Source organism: Schistocerca serialis, unplaced genomic scaffold (assembly GCF_023864345.2).
Source record: "Schistocerca serialis cubense isolate TAMUIC-IGC-003099 unplaced genomic scaffold, iqSchSeri2.2 HiC_scaffold_1396, whole genome shotgun sequence".
NCBI classification, from domain to species: domain Eukaryota; kingdom Metazoa; phylum Arthropoda; class Insecta; order Orthoptera; family Acrididae; genus Schistocerca; species Schistocerca serialis.
This window is the reverse complement of record NW_026047620.1, coordinates 24,215-39,907: the sequence shown is the minus strand read 5'-3', so window position 1 is coordinate 39,907 and position 15,693 is coordinate 24,215. Positions and strand designations below refer to the sequence as shown.

General features: G+C 42.3%; 1 protein-coding gene across 1 annotated transcript in view; it reads left to right on the top strand.

Moving 5' to 3' along the window:
* The window catches only part of LOC126442637 (bone morphogenetic protein 1-like), a gene marked incomplete at its 3' end in the record, with an annotated part of 87,705 nt that overhangs the window by 57,945 nt on the left and 14,067 nt on the right, over positions 1 to 15,693 (top strand). The window contains exon 4 of the mRNA XM_050090721.1: positions 4,447 to 4,669. Coding sequence (XP_049946678.1) covers positions 4,447 to 4,669 — 223 coding nt within the window. The remainder of the gene's footprint in view (positions 1 to 4,446; positions 4,670 to 15,693) is intronic.

Below are 15,693 nucleotides of genomic sequence, written 5' to 3'. Positions count from 1 at the left end.
CTGTTGTAGAATAATGGAACATGTTTTGTGTTCTCGTATTATGACGTTCTTAGATAATACAAATCTCCTTCATCATAACCAACATGGATTCCGCAAACAGAGATCATGTGAAACTCAGCTCGCCCTATTTGCCCAAGAAATTCACAGTGCCGTAGACACTGGCGAGCAGATTGATGCCGTATTCCTGGACTTCAGGAAGGCATTTGATACGGTTCCGCAATTACGTTTAGTGAAAAAAATACGAGCTTACGGAATATCGGACCAGGTTTGTGATTGGATTCAGGATTTCCTAGAAGAAAGAACACAACATGTCATTCTTAACGGTTCGAAATCTGCAGATGTAGAGGTAATTTCGGGAGTACCGCAGGGAAGCGTGATAGGACCTTTATTGTTTACAATATACATAAATGACTTAGTTGACAACATCGGTAGCTCCGTGAGGCTATTTGCAGATGACACGGTTGTCTACAAGAAAGTAGCAACATCAGAAGACTCGTACGTACTCCAGGAGGACCTGCAGAGGATTAATGCATGGTGCGACAGCTGGCAGCTTTCCCTTAACGTAGATAAATGTAATATCATGCGCATACATAGGGGCAGAAATCCATTCCAGTACGATTATGCCATAGGTGATAAACCATTGGAAGCGGTAACGACCGTAAAATACTTAGGAGTTACTATCCGGAGTGATCTGAAGTGGAATGATCACATAAAACAAATAGTGGGAAAAGCAGGCGCCAGGTTGAGATTCATAGGAAGAATTCAAAGAAAATGTGACTCATCGACGAAAGAAGTAGTTTACAAAATGCTTGTTCGTCCGATTCTTGAGTATTGCTCATCAGTATGGGACCCTTACCAGGTTGGATTAATAGAAGAGATAGACATGATCCAGCGAAAAGCAGCGCGATTCGTCATGGGGACATTTAGTCAGCGCGAGAGCGTTACGGAGATGCTGAACAAGCTCCAGTGGCGGACACTTCAAGAAAGGCGTTACGCAATACGGAGAGGTTTATTATCGAAATTACGAGAGAGCACATTCCGGGAAGAGATGGGCAACATATTACTACCGCCCACATATATCTCGCGTAATGATCACAACGAAAAGATCCGAGAAATTAGAGCAAATACGGAGACTTACAAGCAGTCGTTCTTCCCACGCACAATTCGTGAATGGAACAGGGAAGGGGGGATCAGATAGTGGTACAATAAGTACCCTCCGCCACACACCGTAAGGTGGCTCGCGGAGTATAGATGTAGATGTAGATGTAGATGGAGGGAAACACGGACTTTCTTGTTGGTTGAAAGATGAATCTACTTCACTTAACTCATCTGCCGAAACTATCTCTACCTTACTGCGTTCCATTGTAATAGGATGTGTAATCGTAAGTCAAAAAGGGAAAAAAATATAAGTCTGATTAATAAATATTTGGCTCAAATTTAGGTTGAAATATTTTCTCGTCAATTAAATCATTGCTCTATTGCAAACACTGGTTGAGAAAGATGCATCAGGGCGAACAAAATGTTTCGTAACAAATGACTGGCGGTCAAATTCACGATCTTCATATGCTACAACAATACTACAATTACCACAAACTACAACAGAGATAGATAATTTTGGAAAAATCTAGAAGAAAACTACAGGATGCGTGGAAAGGGAAAAATGGATTCTGCAGTTGGCTATTGAATGTTTGAATGAAACATAATTGTGTGACTCACCATTAAATTTTCTGTCCTGCAGCAGCTGGTCAAACACTTCTGCGTAAATCGTATTCGTCAAAATATGGGTTTTCTTAATACATCTCCATCGGATAATCACCAAAAGGTCTCAAAATAACAATTTTGCATCAATATATGCCATTAAAAGAAAAACAGATTAAATTAGTTACAAAAATTCTTTACAATATTGTTGTATAATCATTCGCTTAGGTACAATAAAGTTGGTGTTTTAGTTACCCTTTAAACTTCAGGATTTTTGGTTATTCTCTGTTTGGAAAAAATACAAATTAAAGTTTCAAATTTGCTCAAAAACGACACATCCGAAAATTGCGTCCTGTCACGTTCGCCAGTTGTAGTGGTTAATAAAAAAAGAAAAATATGGAGAGAAGAAAGAGAAGGGGTTGAAAATGTGCGAAGAAATGGTGAATAAAAAAGGGGTTTTATAATCGTAAATGACCGTGAAAAAGGGGAAAAATGAAAAGCAAATCGGACTTTGTATTACAGAAAAGCTATCGGACTTCGTTATTCGGAAAAGCTATTGTTGGGGTGGTTCTTGTGGCGTTTTTGAGCAAAAGTTAAATCAATTTCCATTACAAATTTTTTTTTAAAAAAGAACAGAGAACAAGAAAATGTAACCGAGAGGGGGAAATGGCGTAGCTTTGAGTTCATTCTTTACCAGGTTAACATGTCTTCTTTCGTGCGGTTTCCAGGTCTTCAAAAATCTCCTTCAATTCTGCGTGAAAAGTCTGCTCCGAAATCTTGCAATCGTCCAGGAATCACTAATTTATACCAATTAAAATCATCTTTATACTGTATGCAATTTAATTTACTTTGCTACTTCCATCCTCCGAATTTCTTAACAACTTCCACAATATGTCTACACATTAAAATCAGATCAAGACTAGCTAATAAGTTTCTTTTTACGTCTTCATCAGATCACGTCTGCCCTAAGCTTCCGCTATCAAGAGACCAACAAGAAACGAATAGAAAAACAAAAAAGAGTTACGATTTTAGTATTTTCTCTGCCGTCGAGCGCTCATACCGCTGCGACGGCACAATTCATATCTGAGGGGCCGAGTGCAGCGCGGCGAAATTCAAAGCACCGCTACACAGGGTGTCGTTTATGTTGAAGCATTTGGCAGCACTGGGGACAGGCAAGACTGAAATACGTCTCACTCGACCTAAGCTGTAGCTGAAATTCTGAAAGGTGATCCCATTTTTATGACGTACGCACTTCTATATCGTTCGTTGATGCAAATATAGAGTATAACGCCCAATAAAAAATATAAACAAATGCAAGTAGCGACATAACGGTAGTAAGACATGCGGCGTACGCTTCTAATAATGTACTCTTTGTGTTTCATTTTTATTGGGAAGGGTAAAAGTATGTACCTTCACCGAGTCACTAAAATGAAAAGCGTTGAGACTTTATATTGTAAATTTTGTACAGCGACTGAAATGAGAATTGTTATACCATGAAGCACCTGTCCAGTTCGATCAAACTTTTTGGATATGTTCACCACATAACAGTATTAAGTGAGCAAACCTATTATACCATTCCGGACTGATGCCCATTATCTATATCAGTACCTGGTATGTTCTCTACAGGCACGAATAAATTTTGTTTTCGACGCGGAGTGAAAGAACAGCCGTACCTGTAGACCACGAACACTGCTGACGACATACTGGTATGGTTGTGTGTGGCTTTCCCTTGCATCCCAGACATGTACGACGTGAGCCACACGGGGGACAGAGCAGACCAGTCTAACATCCGTAAATTCTTCAAGCTATGAGATATGTCAACCGTATTCTGGGATCTTGCGTTATCCTGCTTGAATTTGCCATTTGGTAACCAGGTTATGAAGAGTGTGACATTAGGGTTTTCTAGCCTTACTTCACTGATTACCAATTCAGTTCTGCTGTCATATCCAGCAGCCTCTCCCCCCCCCCCCCCCCCCCCTACCCCGCATATCATGTCTGAAGGGGCAGGAGAGATATTACGTATCAAAATTAAGTACCTTACTTTGGTTCAGATATGCAAACCTTCTCATGGGTGAGGCCTTCTTCAGTACTTTAGCAAAGGTGTTAAGCAGGGAAGTTTACTAGGGATTACCGATAGTTTGTCGTACTATATAAATTATATAATATGGCCATCCTAGTATAATACTCCTGCCACTTTCGAAATATATTCTGTCTGGCCACGTCAGATGTCTGTCCTCCAGTGTTAATGAAGAATTTAAATGTATCGATAAGTGCAGTATATTCTGTTACCGGTCTGTTAACTTACATAGTCTCAATGGATTATTTAAGTTGTCCATGAGAAATGGTGCTAAGGCAGTTGCGTAAGTCTGCAGGAATTTGTTTAACATAAGGAGGCATAAGACTTTTGCAGCTAGTCATATACCAAAAGCAGTGGTACTGGACTTCCAGCGTTAGATTGACATAAACGTTATCCTTGGAAGCCCAAAAGCAAAAAATTATGATTAGCAATATCAGAAAAGGGAAATCTTGTGTTGTTTCATTTCAAGAGTTTTGCTGGCTTTAAGCCAAAAATGATAATGTATATAACTCCTCTTTAACATTTCTTTATTCATTAAAATGTGAAATAATAATACACTGTTGGTATATAAATTTTTATATTTCTCTATGAATGGTTTGTTCCTTTTTGCCTCTATTTGCTCCCTTTAAAGTGATCTCTTAAGTAATTTTTGTGGGCATTTTCTTTTTCAGACATTGCACGAAACGACTAATTATTATGAAGAGGATTACATGAATTACGGTGCGGATTTTGGATATATATATAACGGAGACACTACCGAAGCAAGTGTTATTAAGCGTCTCTATCCGAGTACGGAAGAAACTGTACTCAGAAGCTCTGGTGAAAACTTACTCATTACAAGTGGAGAAGAGTGGGATTCATATTCCTTCACACAACGTGTTTCATATGTGACAGGTACGTAATTTACTGCATCTCAGCGACTGTAGACTGTTTAGGTACAATAATATCCTCAAACAGATACATTCTCTCACTGAATGTGTATGCATAGACTATTAAAAACAAAATACATCCTTACATTTTGTAGCAACGGAAAGTGATATCCTGTTCATGAAAAGAATAAAAATAGAATTTTGTCTGTATAAATATGTTATCTTCCCATAAACTACATGTGATGAACGTATGTTCTACTCATAAGTTTTCTTCCTCTTTACTTGAATCCTGTAAGAAAAAGACAATACTCCCTGTTTACAAGCTAGGGTTTACCATTCTTATAAGAATGAAAGAAACGTCATTAATTGAAGTAAACAAATCAAACATGTCACTTTCAAGACACGTAGGTGAGATCTACAAAGCTTAAAAAATGGAAAAATACTTCCACACATTGCTGTAGGTGATGAGAGGTACATGAGATGAATGAGAGATTAAACAGCACTATAGAAAAATTTGCATTACCTCCATGTAACATCTATAACTGTGCTTTTGTGTTGAAATTTAAGCTCCCTTTATGTTTAGCAAGTATTTTATTTTTATGAACAGCCCATTCGTTTTCTCCAAAAATAGCGATTGATTCTGTTTCTAATCGTATGTTTGTCGCAAGTGAATTTAAACCATCCACCTCCCTCAAATATGTTTCTACACTGCTTGCAAATAAATTCACTTGTTGAGTGCTACACTTCCCAGCCATAGATGTGTTTTTCTTGCAAACCAAATGTAGTGCTGTCCTGAAATTTGTTGTACAAGTTTTACTGCCAACGTTACATACTTTTCCACTGGTTAGGACGTATAGTGACCGTGATAGAGGACACTATTTACAGCACAACTGTTTATTATTCACCTACCTTCGAAACGAATGCAGTGAACGAGGGTGGTTTGAAAAGTTGTCGGAACGGAATAGAAAAAAGTACATCACTGAAACTATTTTATTTTTCAATGTACTCTCCTTGTACATTAATGCACTTGGTCCAACGATGTTCCAGTGTCTTGACCCATCTCAAAAATGAGTTTCCTCCAGGTCTGGAAAATAGTTGTCAACTCGGGCTATCAATTCTTCGTTTGAAGTGATACTTCGTCCACCAAGATAAATTTTCAGTTTTTGGAAGAGATAGAAGTCTGACAGAACCATATCAGGTGAATAAGGCTTGTGTGGCAACATTTCATACCTTAGTTCGTGTAATTTTGCCATGGCGACGGCACATGTGTGGGGGCACGCATTGACTTGATGGAAGATGACTTTGTTCCTCGCTAAACCTGGCCTTTTTCGCTTATCTTTTGTTGCAATTTGTCCGGGAGGTTAGCGTAGTATTCTCCAGTAATTGTTTGCCCAATGGGGAGACGATCTACAAACAGAATCCCCTTTGCATCCCAGAACACTGAAACCATGACCTTTCCCGCTGAAGGAATTGTCTTTGCTTTCTTTGTTGGCAGAGAATCAGCATGTTTCCACTGCTTTGACTGTTGTTTTGTCTCTGGGGTATAGTGGTGCACCCACGTTTCATCTGTGGTCACAGAACGGCGCAAAAATTCTTCTTCGTTGCTCCTAAAACGGGACAAACGTTGTTCCGATATGTTCATTCTTGTGCGTTTCTGATCCAGCGTTAACAGTAGCGGCATCCATCTTGTAGGTAATTTTTTTCATTTCCAATTATTCAGATAAAATGTGATACATCTGAGCCGTGTGTCGGCTCTCAACATATATCGCGCTGTAAAATTGTTCTGACTGCTTCCATTCCAGCGTTAATTGATTCTTTCATATTTATCGTTATGCTGCGTACGATTCTGTTGAGATTCCCCTCTGGCCGCGTGTCTGGTCTTATCGATCTTCGAGTCGTTGCTTCCTGTTAGCCTTGTGTAAGGGGATTAGATCGTTGGGGGGATGGCCGGTTGGTTGCCTAGCGGTGACGAGTCAAAAATGGTTCAAATGGCTCTGAGCACTACGGAATTTAACATCTATGGTCATCAGTCCCCTAGAACTTAGAACTACTTAAACCTAACTAACCTAAGGACATCACACACATCCATGCCCGAGGCTGGATTCGAACCTGCGACCGTAGCAGTCGCGCGGCTCTGGACTGAGCGCCTAGAACCGCTAGACCACCGCGGCCGGCTGGTGACGGGTCAGTCGGTCGGGTTTTTAAAATCGGGGATTAGACAATGTCGTAGTTGAGACCGCGGCGTGGCGTGGCCGTTGAGAGTTGGCTGTTGTTCCGAGAAGCCGCGTGGTTTATCCTGGCGGTGCGAGACGTGTGGGACGAGTTGACGGGAGAAGGCTGTAAGCTCTTGCTGTGAACACCCGGGGGCCACGGCTGTGGTTCCGACTCACTAATTCGTGGGAACGGCAACGGACGTCTTTAAATTTTCCGTCTGGAGGCGGGAATGACGGACTAGTAACTCGCCTAACCTGAGGAGTGGTATTTCACCGGCGTGGGTGCAGAGAAGACGAGGGCTGCGGTGACAGAGCGCGTGGCTGCGTGACTGTGCCCGGTTGGGTTCGCTGGCGACGCGGACACGGTCGGGTGTGAGGAACCTTTGCGTCGGAGTTCACCTGCTGTTTCTCTGATAAACTGCAAGTTAAGTTGGTTAAAGGTTTAAATGTTAATTGAAGAATTTTGGTTTGTGCAACCAGCGTCTCTCCTGCCTTGTGGCCTCCTGCGTTCGGGTTTCCTGTCCCTGTCGCCGGTGTAACTATAGACAGTGATCTTTTGGCTCCTTATTAGTAGTGCCTGGGAGGAAGTGTATTTTTGGGCAGGGATTGTGGTTCCTGATTTGATTCCTCCTCCTCCCCTGGCCTCCCGTGAGGTCGATGTGATTGCTGAATGTGAGGCGTTGTGGTTCTGTTAGTCCGCTTCTAGCCTGAGCATCCTTCGGGAGACAATTGTGGCCGCCCTTACACCCGGTCGGTTAATTATTTCCATCCCAGGACATTTTGGTGGCAGGACATGGTATTAAAGTTGTTAGTTATTGTAAAATGTTAAATGGTCGTGTTTTACTCTGACTGTTTTGGCCACTGTTTAGAAAGGTTAAGTTTCCCTTTCATTGGTAGGTTTTTAAAATTACGTGGCATTAAAATTGGTAGTTATTGTAAAAGGTGAATGACTGTAACTTTACTTTGATTGTTTTAATCTACTTGGCATCCTTTGAAAATGCTGGTTCTGCCTCCCTGTCAGCGAGCCCTTATAATTTAATATCTTGTTGTGCCAAAGTTTAAAAGAAGTTGGCTCCCTACATGTTCGGTAGCGAAATTGTATGCAAATTGGTGTTTTTTTTTGTTTCATTACTTGGAAAGTTATTTTTGTTATTAAATGCTTTATCAAAGTCTGTTTTAAGTAAAATGGCTTGGCTATTAACGGTAAAATAAAGTTTTTAGTTTCATTACTTGGAAAATTTTGATTTGTTATCAAATGTTTTATCAAAGTCGGTTATAAGTAAAATGGTTTGGCCGTTAACTGTAAAGTAAATTGTTTTGAAAAGGCACTCATGCCTGCTAGCTTTTTTGGATCTGTTACTACAAGACTTTTAATGGTTGAAGTAATCAATAAAGATACTGTAAATAGTAACTCTACAGTAACCAACTAATTTTGGCCCCGTTTCCGAACTGGGGGTTTTCCTTCAATAATCGTAACACCCGTCTCAATACCCTTTCAGATGACATCTGGCAGGTGTGAGCAATTTCACGCACTTTCAATCGGCGATCCTCCGTCACCATTTCGTGCACTTTTGCAATGATTTCTGGAGTAGTGAGACATGTTGGCCGACCACTGCGCGGATCATCGTCTAAGCTCTCCCTACCAAATTTAAATTGATTTGTCTACTTGGCGACAGTTGAATATGAGGGAGTAGAGTCCCACAGTGTATTCTGGAAATCGGCACGAATGTCCTTGGCTTTCATACCTTTCTTGACAAAGTACTTAATCACTGCTCGAATCTCGATTTTTTCCATCTTCGCAAATCACTACGCGGGAACAGCAACGGAGCCACGTCACCGTCACAGCTCTCTTCCGTGGCACGTGTTTATGGGCAGCAGTCCAGTGAATGTCACGTGAACAAGTCGTTGCGCTAGCGCTGACCTCTCGTAGTGATTCCGAGAACTTTTCAAACCACCCTCGTATTTTATACATATATTCTGGTTATCTTATACGTTACACATAGGCAGGTAGGTAATCTTGTTGGAAGCCCTGCTACACGCGCAGAAGTACAAAACAATGTTGTGTTGTACTGGCTGACACAAGATCTTAGTAAACGGCATTTGGGTGAATATTCATGTTGTTCTCTACATACTGTACTGAATAGTGTTACGTTCTTCTAATGCAAATGAACACATTTCACTCATAGCGAATTAACAATGCTTCTATGTCCTTGTTATGTTATGTTATGTTATGTTATCCGGGGACCTAGAAATGACGGAGAGGCTCAGTCCCCGCCGCAGCCGCAGTGGTCTACAACCCCACGACGACTACCGCAGTCCACTTCACCCCTCCGCCGCCCCACACCGAACCCAGGGTTATTGTGTGGTTCGATCCCCGGTAGACCCACCACGGAACGTCTCACACCAGACGAGTGTAACCCCTATGTTTGCGTGGTACAGTAATGGTGGTGTCCGCGTACGTGGAGAACTTGTTTGCGCAGCGATCGCCGACATAGTGTAGCTGAGGCGGAATAAGGGGAACCAGCCTCCATTCGCCGAGTCTGGTGGTAAACCATCCACGACTGGCCGGCTCACCGGACCTCGACACAAATCCGCCGGGTGGAATATACCTTCATCGGAATAAGAAATCCTGAGCAGGAGGACACTTTCATTAGCAAAACCTTAGTATCGGAATTGAGAAAGAAAAAGCACTAAAGCTTGAGTTACCGTGAAATTACCAGAGTAATACAGGAACAAAATCTTTTAATTACTTATTAAAATTACATCCTACAATGGAGATCAATAAAACAATTGTGCCAAAGGCGTCGTCAATAATGAAGACATCATCTCCATTTGTACAAACATGATTATGGGCACAGGGTAATTGCGAACAGTTTAGCACCAGTACTTCACCTATGAACTATCGTGACGAGAGTGTGAAAGCACTAGGGCAGATGGTTTCGCCGAGAGAGGGCACTTGTGAAATGTGCCAGACACTGGCGCATATTAAAATCCATGGATACGTACACAAGCGTATCAAAATCATTAAAAGTTGTGCTAATTCAAACCTTCTGTCTTAATAAATGAAACATCTCAAACCATTTAAAAACATCTATGTAAAATAGAAAATATGGAACCAATTTAGCTGTGTCCTAGTGTCAAACAGATGAAGCTTGCGCTATGGAACACCTCTCACGAGAGAGGGCACTAGTGTAATGTGCGAGAATCTCGCGTAACGTAAGCGGTAAAATACATACTAGCGAAAACATTTGGTTGTTTTCACTAGTATGTATTTTACTGCTTACGTTACACAGCCATCGTGGATTTTCCGTTGCCCTATAGTGCATATTATACCCGGTTTACGTTACCGCTGTTGGCGAATGACGCTTCGTCGCTAAATAGAACGCGTGAAAAAAAAAATCTGTCATCGTTCCGTAATTTCTCTTGTGCCCAGTGGCTCAACTGTACACAACGTTCGAAGTCGTCGCCATGCAATTTCTGGTACATAGAAATATGTTATAGGTGCAATCGATGTTGATGTAGGGATTCCTGATTCTCACGCAAATTGTCTGCTAATGATGTGCGGATTAGGCGTGACAGCAGGTAAAACACCTACTTGGGCATCATCATTTGCTGCAGGTCGTGGTTGACGTTTCACATGTGGCTGAACACTTCCTGTCTCCTTCAATAACGTAACTATCAGGCTAACGGTCCGGACACTTGGATGATGTCGTCCAGGATACCGAGCAGCATACATAGCACACGCCCGTTGGGCATTTTGATCACAATAGCCATACATAAACACTATATCGACCTTTTCCGCAATTGGTAAACGGTCCATTTTAACACGGGTAATGTATCACGAAGCAAATAGCGTCCGCACTGGTGGAATGTTACGTGATACCACGTACTTATACGTTTGTGACTATTACAGCGCCAACTATCACAAAGCGAAAAAGTGGTCCAACTAAAACATTTATACTTCTTTACGTACTACACGAATATGTAATAAAAAATGGGGGTTCCTATTTAACAAGAACGCAGTTGATATCCGTTTGTCCTATGGCAGCGCCATTTAGCCGGCCAACCATAGCGCCATCTGGTTTCCCCTTTCAAGGTAGACGATTTTCGTTCCTTGTAGTTTCTTCGTTTGATGCTTATTTCGGGAGATTTTAGGCCCAGTCACTATCAATGGACCACTCTGTATATATATACATATCTGTGTATGTCTGTGTGTGTGTGTGTGTGTGTGTGTGTGTGTGTGTGTGTGTGTGTGTGTGTGTGGTTACTGCTGTTACAATGACATTTTATGAAGTTTTAAGTGAGTTTGAACGTGGTGTTACAGTCGACGCACGAGCGATGGGGCACAGCATCTCCGAGGTAGCGATGAAGTGAGGATTTTCCCTTAAGGCCATTGCAAGAGTGTAACGTGAATATCAGAAATCCCGTAAAACATTAAATGTCCGACAGCACTGCGGCCGGAAAAAGAATCTGTAATAACGGGACCAACGACGACGGAAAAGAATCGTTCAACGTGGCACAAGTGCATCCCTACACCAAATTGCTGCAGACTTCAATGCCGGGCCGTCAATAAGTGTCAGCGAACGAACTATTTAACGAAATATCAACGATACAGGCTTTCGGAACCGAAGGCGCACTCGTATACAGATGTTGACGACCTCATGAATCAACGGATCCTTGTTGTAAGCAGGGAACTGTCCAAGTTAGTGGAGGCTCTGTAATGGTGTGCGGCGTGTGCAGTTTAAGTGATGTGGGAACCCTGATATGCTTTGATACCACTCTGACACGCTGGCCAGGGTGGCCGAGCGGTTCTAGGCGCTACAGTCTGGAACCGCGCCACCGCTACGGTCGCAGGTTCGAATCCTGCCTCGGGCATGGATGTGTGTGTGCTGTCCTTAGGTTGGTTAAGTTTAAGTAGTCCTAAGTTCTAGGGGACTGATGACCTCAGAAGTTAAGTCCCATAGTGCTCAGAGGCATGTGAACCATTTTGAACTTTGACACGAGACACGTACGTAAGCATCCTGTCTGATGACCTGCGTCTGTTCATGTCCATTGTGCATTCCAACAAACTTGGGCAATTCCAGCAGGACAATGCAAAAGTGTGGCTCCAGGAGCACTCTTCTGAATTTAAACACTTCCGTTGCACACCCAACTCCGCGGGATGCCTTACAATGAGCTGTTCAGAAGAGAGCTCCATCCCCTCTTACTGATTTATGGGCAGTCCTGCAGGATTCAGAGTGTGAATTCACTCCAGGCTGTGGCTAAGCCATGTCTGCCGGCCGCGGTGGTCTAGCGGTTCTAGGCGCTCAGCCCGGAGCCGCGCGACTGCTACGGTCGCAGGTTCGAGTCCTGCCTCGGGCATGGATGTGTGTGATGTCCTTAGGTTAGTTAGGTTTAAGTAGTTCTAAGTTCTAGGGGACTGCTGACCATAGATGTTAGTCCCACAGTGCTCAGAGCCATTTGAACCATTAAGCCATGTCTCTGCAATATCCTTTCTTTCAGGAGTGCTAGTTCTGCAAGGTTCGCAGGAGAGCTTCTGTGAAGTTTGGAAGGTGGGAGGCGAGGTACTGGCAGAAGTAAAGCTGTGAGGCGGGAGAGTGAGTCGTGCTTGGGTAGCTCAGTTGGTAGCGCACTTGTCCTCGAAACGCAAGGGTCCCGAGTTCGAGTCTGGACCCGCCACACAGTTTTAATCTGCCAGGAAGTTTCAAAAACGCCTTTATTTTAATCATTGCCACTCCAATTCACGTATCATGTCTGTGACATTATCTCCCCTGTTTAGCGATAATACAAAAGGAGCTGGCCTTCTTTGTACTTTTTCAATGTCATCCGTCAGTCCCACATGATGCGGATCCCACACCGCACAGCAGTACTCCAGAATAGGGCGGACAACCGTAGTGTAAGCAGTCTCTTTAGTAGACCTGTTGCACCTTCTAAGTGTTCTGCCAATGAATCACAGTCTTTGGTTTGCTCTACCCACAATATTATCTATGTGACCGTTCCAATTTAGGTTATTTGTAATAGTTATCCCTAAGTATTCAGTCGAATTACAGCCCTCAGATTTGTGTGACTTATCACATAATCGAAATTTAATTGATTTCTTTTAGTATTCATGTGAATAATTTCGCAGTTTTCTTTATTCAGGGCCAATAGGCACTTTTCGCACCGTACAGATATCTAAATAATTTTGCACGTGGTTCTGATCATCTGATGACTGTACAAGACGGTAAATGTCAGCATCATATGCAAGCAATCTAAGACGGCTACTCAGACATCAGCCGAGTCCATGCCACGCCGGGTTGCAGCACTTATGTGTGCTCGCGGCCGCCCTACACGATATTAGGCAGTTGTACCAGTTTGTTTGGCTCTTCAGTGTATGTCCACAGTAATGCAGTGTCTTAGGTGGCGCGCTCACCTGACTACATTTTATTTCATGATCACCTTTTTCAAAAACATAATCCGGTACAGCCATTCTGTCGGTGTGTCCCAGGCGAATATCAACACTTCTTTTTGTTGTTCCAACATAAACCTTACCGCAACTACATGGAATCCTTACGGAGGTAACGATCGCTATGTGTACCTTTCCTACCCTCCCATATATCTTCTGACCTGAGGTCCCATCTTCAATGTTATTACTGTAAGATCCAAAAATTAAGCAGTCCATTACTCTATGTCTCCATAGTACACTGTGTGTTCGGATAAATACTATTTAAATGCATCAAGAAACCATTCAGTTCCTCTTCACAGTGAGTCCATATCACAAACGTATCATCCACATACCGATACCACTTCAAAGAACTTTAACTGGCTGACTGCAGCGCCTGCTGTTCAAAAAATTCCATAAAAATATTGACAACAACCGGACTTATAGGCCTTCCCATTGCCACTCCTTCAATACCTTGGTAGAACTCATTGTTATCCTGAAAATAAGTCGTGGATAGGGAGTGTCGAAACAAGGCTACTATACCAGTAGTAAACGTGTCAGCTGTGGAAGAAGGAGCTTCGTTAATAGAAACCATGGTGAACAGGGATACCACATCGAAACTGCAATGATTATCACTTGGGCTGATAGTAATCTCCTTCAGGTTTTGGATAAACTGCATAGAATTTTTAATGTGATGATCAGTTTTTCCGACAAACAGTTCTAACAATGCCTAGGAGCCAATGATCGGCACACCGCAGAAAATGTTGCCTGCAGCTGTCACCGAAACGTCGGGCGGAAGATGTTCTACCGTTCGGCCACGGCCTCTTGGCCCGGAAGTTTTAATTAACGACGTAATGAAGTTCTTCAGACATGTTCAGGATATGTACGTGGAAATTCGTGGAGAAGAAGAAGAAATGGCCGTTATTCACACGAAAAGTGTTGGAAAAAATGTTAAAAATCGTTCAGCAGACAAGGTCGCACAAAATGTTTTTCATTCGACACTACCGATTTCAGAAGTCTTAGCTGTCATCTCCATGTCTTAAAATTTTTTTCTGTATTAAAACATATTCGTCATGCACAAGAAGGTTCAACGTAAAATCAACGTCTTTTACTACAAAAAATGTTGAAGACTTGAAGATGAGAACTAAGACTCCTGAAACCGGTTATCTTGAATTAAAAAAATTGTACGATCTTGGCGTTTGAATGGTTTTTAACAATTAAAACAGATCGCCCCTCGATGCTCTCATTATTGGAAAAATGTAGGAAGCCTGAATCCGAGGCTGAGTTTGAAACATTCTGCTGCCTGTATTACTTCTTTTCCGCGATGGAGACAACAAGAGTGAGGTAATATACAGTAGCTCGAGACGTATACAGATGTCACACAACCTGTCCGTTCTCCCTTAGCTCACAGGCTTGGGAGAAAACGCCAAAGAACTTCTCAGACATACCACTAACAGCGTAATAGTTCAGGTTAGTTCATACGGAAATGTCACAGGGACGTTCAGTATGTGTAAACCGATATCTGTAGAAAACAAGAAAGACGGTATGTTGAAATTTCCTGGCGCATTAAAATTGTGTGCCGGACCGAGCCTCGAACTCGGGACCTTGGCCTTTCGCGGGCAAGTGCTCTACCAACTGAGCTACGCAATCACGACTCACGCCTCGTCCTTACAGCTTTACTTCTGCCCGTATCTCGTCTCCTACCTTCCAAACTTGAAGACTTCAGGACGGTATGTTATTACACAAAATCTGTGGGGCAAAAACCAATTATCAATAAGTGTGCTAAGTTTTTAACGTATGTTCATGCAGACAGAAGGAGTAGGATAACAGAACTCTGGTCGTGTAAAAAGGACATAGAGGCAGTCAGCTCGCCTTACTAGGAAGACTTGTGAAAAAACAACCAAGGGCCTGTGGTAGATGTTAATAATGTTGTGACAGTTCAACGTCACTGAAATGAAAAAGTTGCAGCGGCGGTCGCCATATATAAGTGAAATTCTCTAAGGCAGAAGAAAACTTGACATTTCACTTAAAAAACTTATCTGAGTGCCAAACGTGGCCCCGGTAGTACTTATTTCAGTTCTATTAGTCGATCTCCTTCCCCCCAATTCCTCTGACCATACTCCCACCCTGTCTCTGTCTATATCCTCCTCTTTCCTTGCTATATCGATCCCTTTATGACCCTCTGTTTGTGCCGTACAATGATATCATTTTGTAGATACATTCAACAGTATATGTGCATACTGTCTCATAAATACGTTACGCATAGAGATAATATCAAAGAAATTGTAAATTCAGACGTCATGTACGATTCGGTACTTTCTCACGCATCTATGTTTTTATGAAGTCATATGTCCTAACTTTGTGCCGTACAATGTCACAATTTAGCACGTATATTCGGTGCTATACGCAAAAACT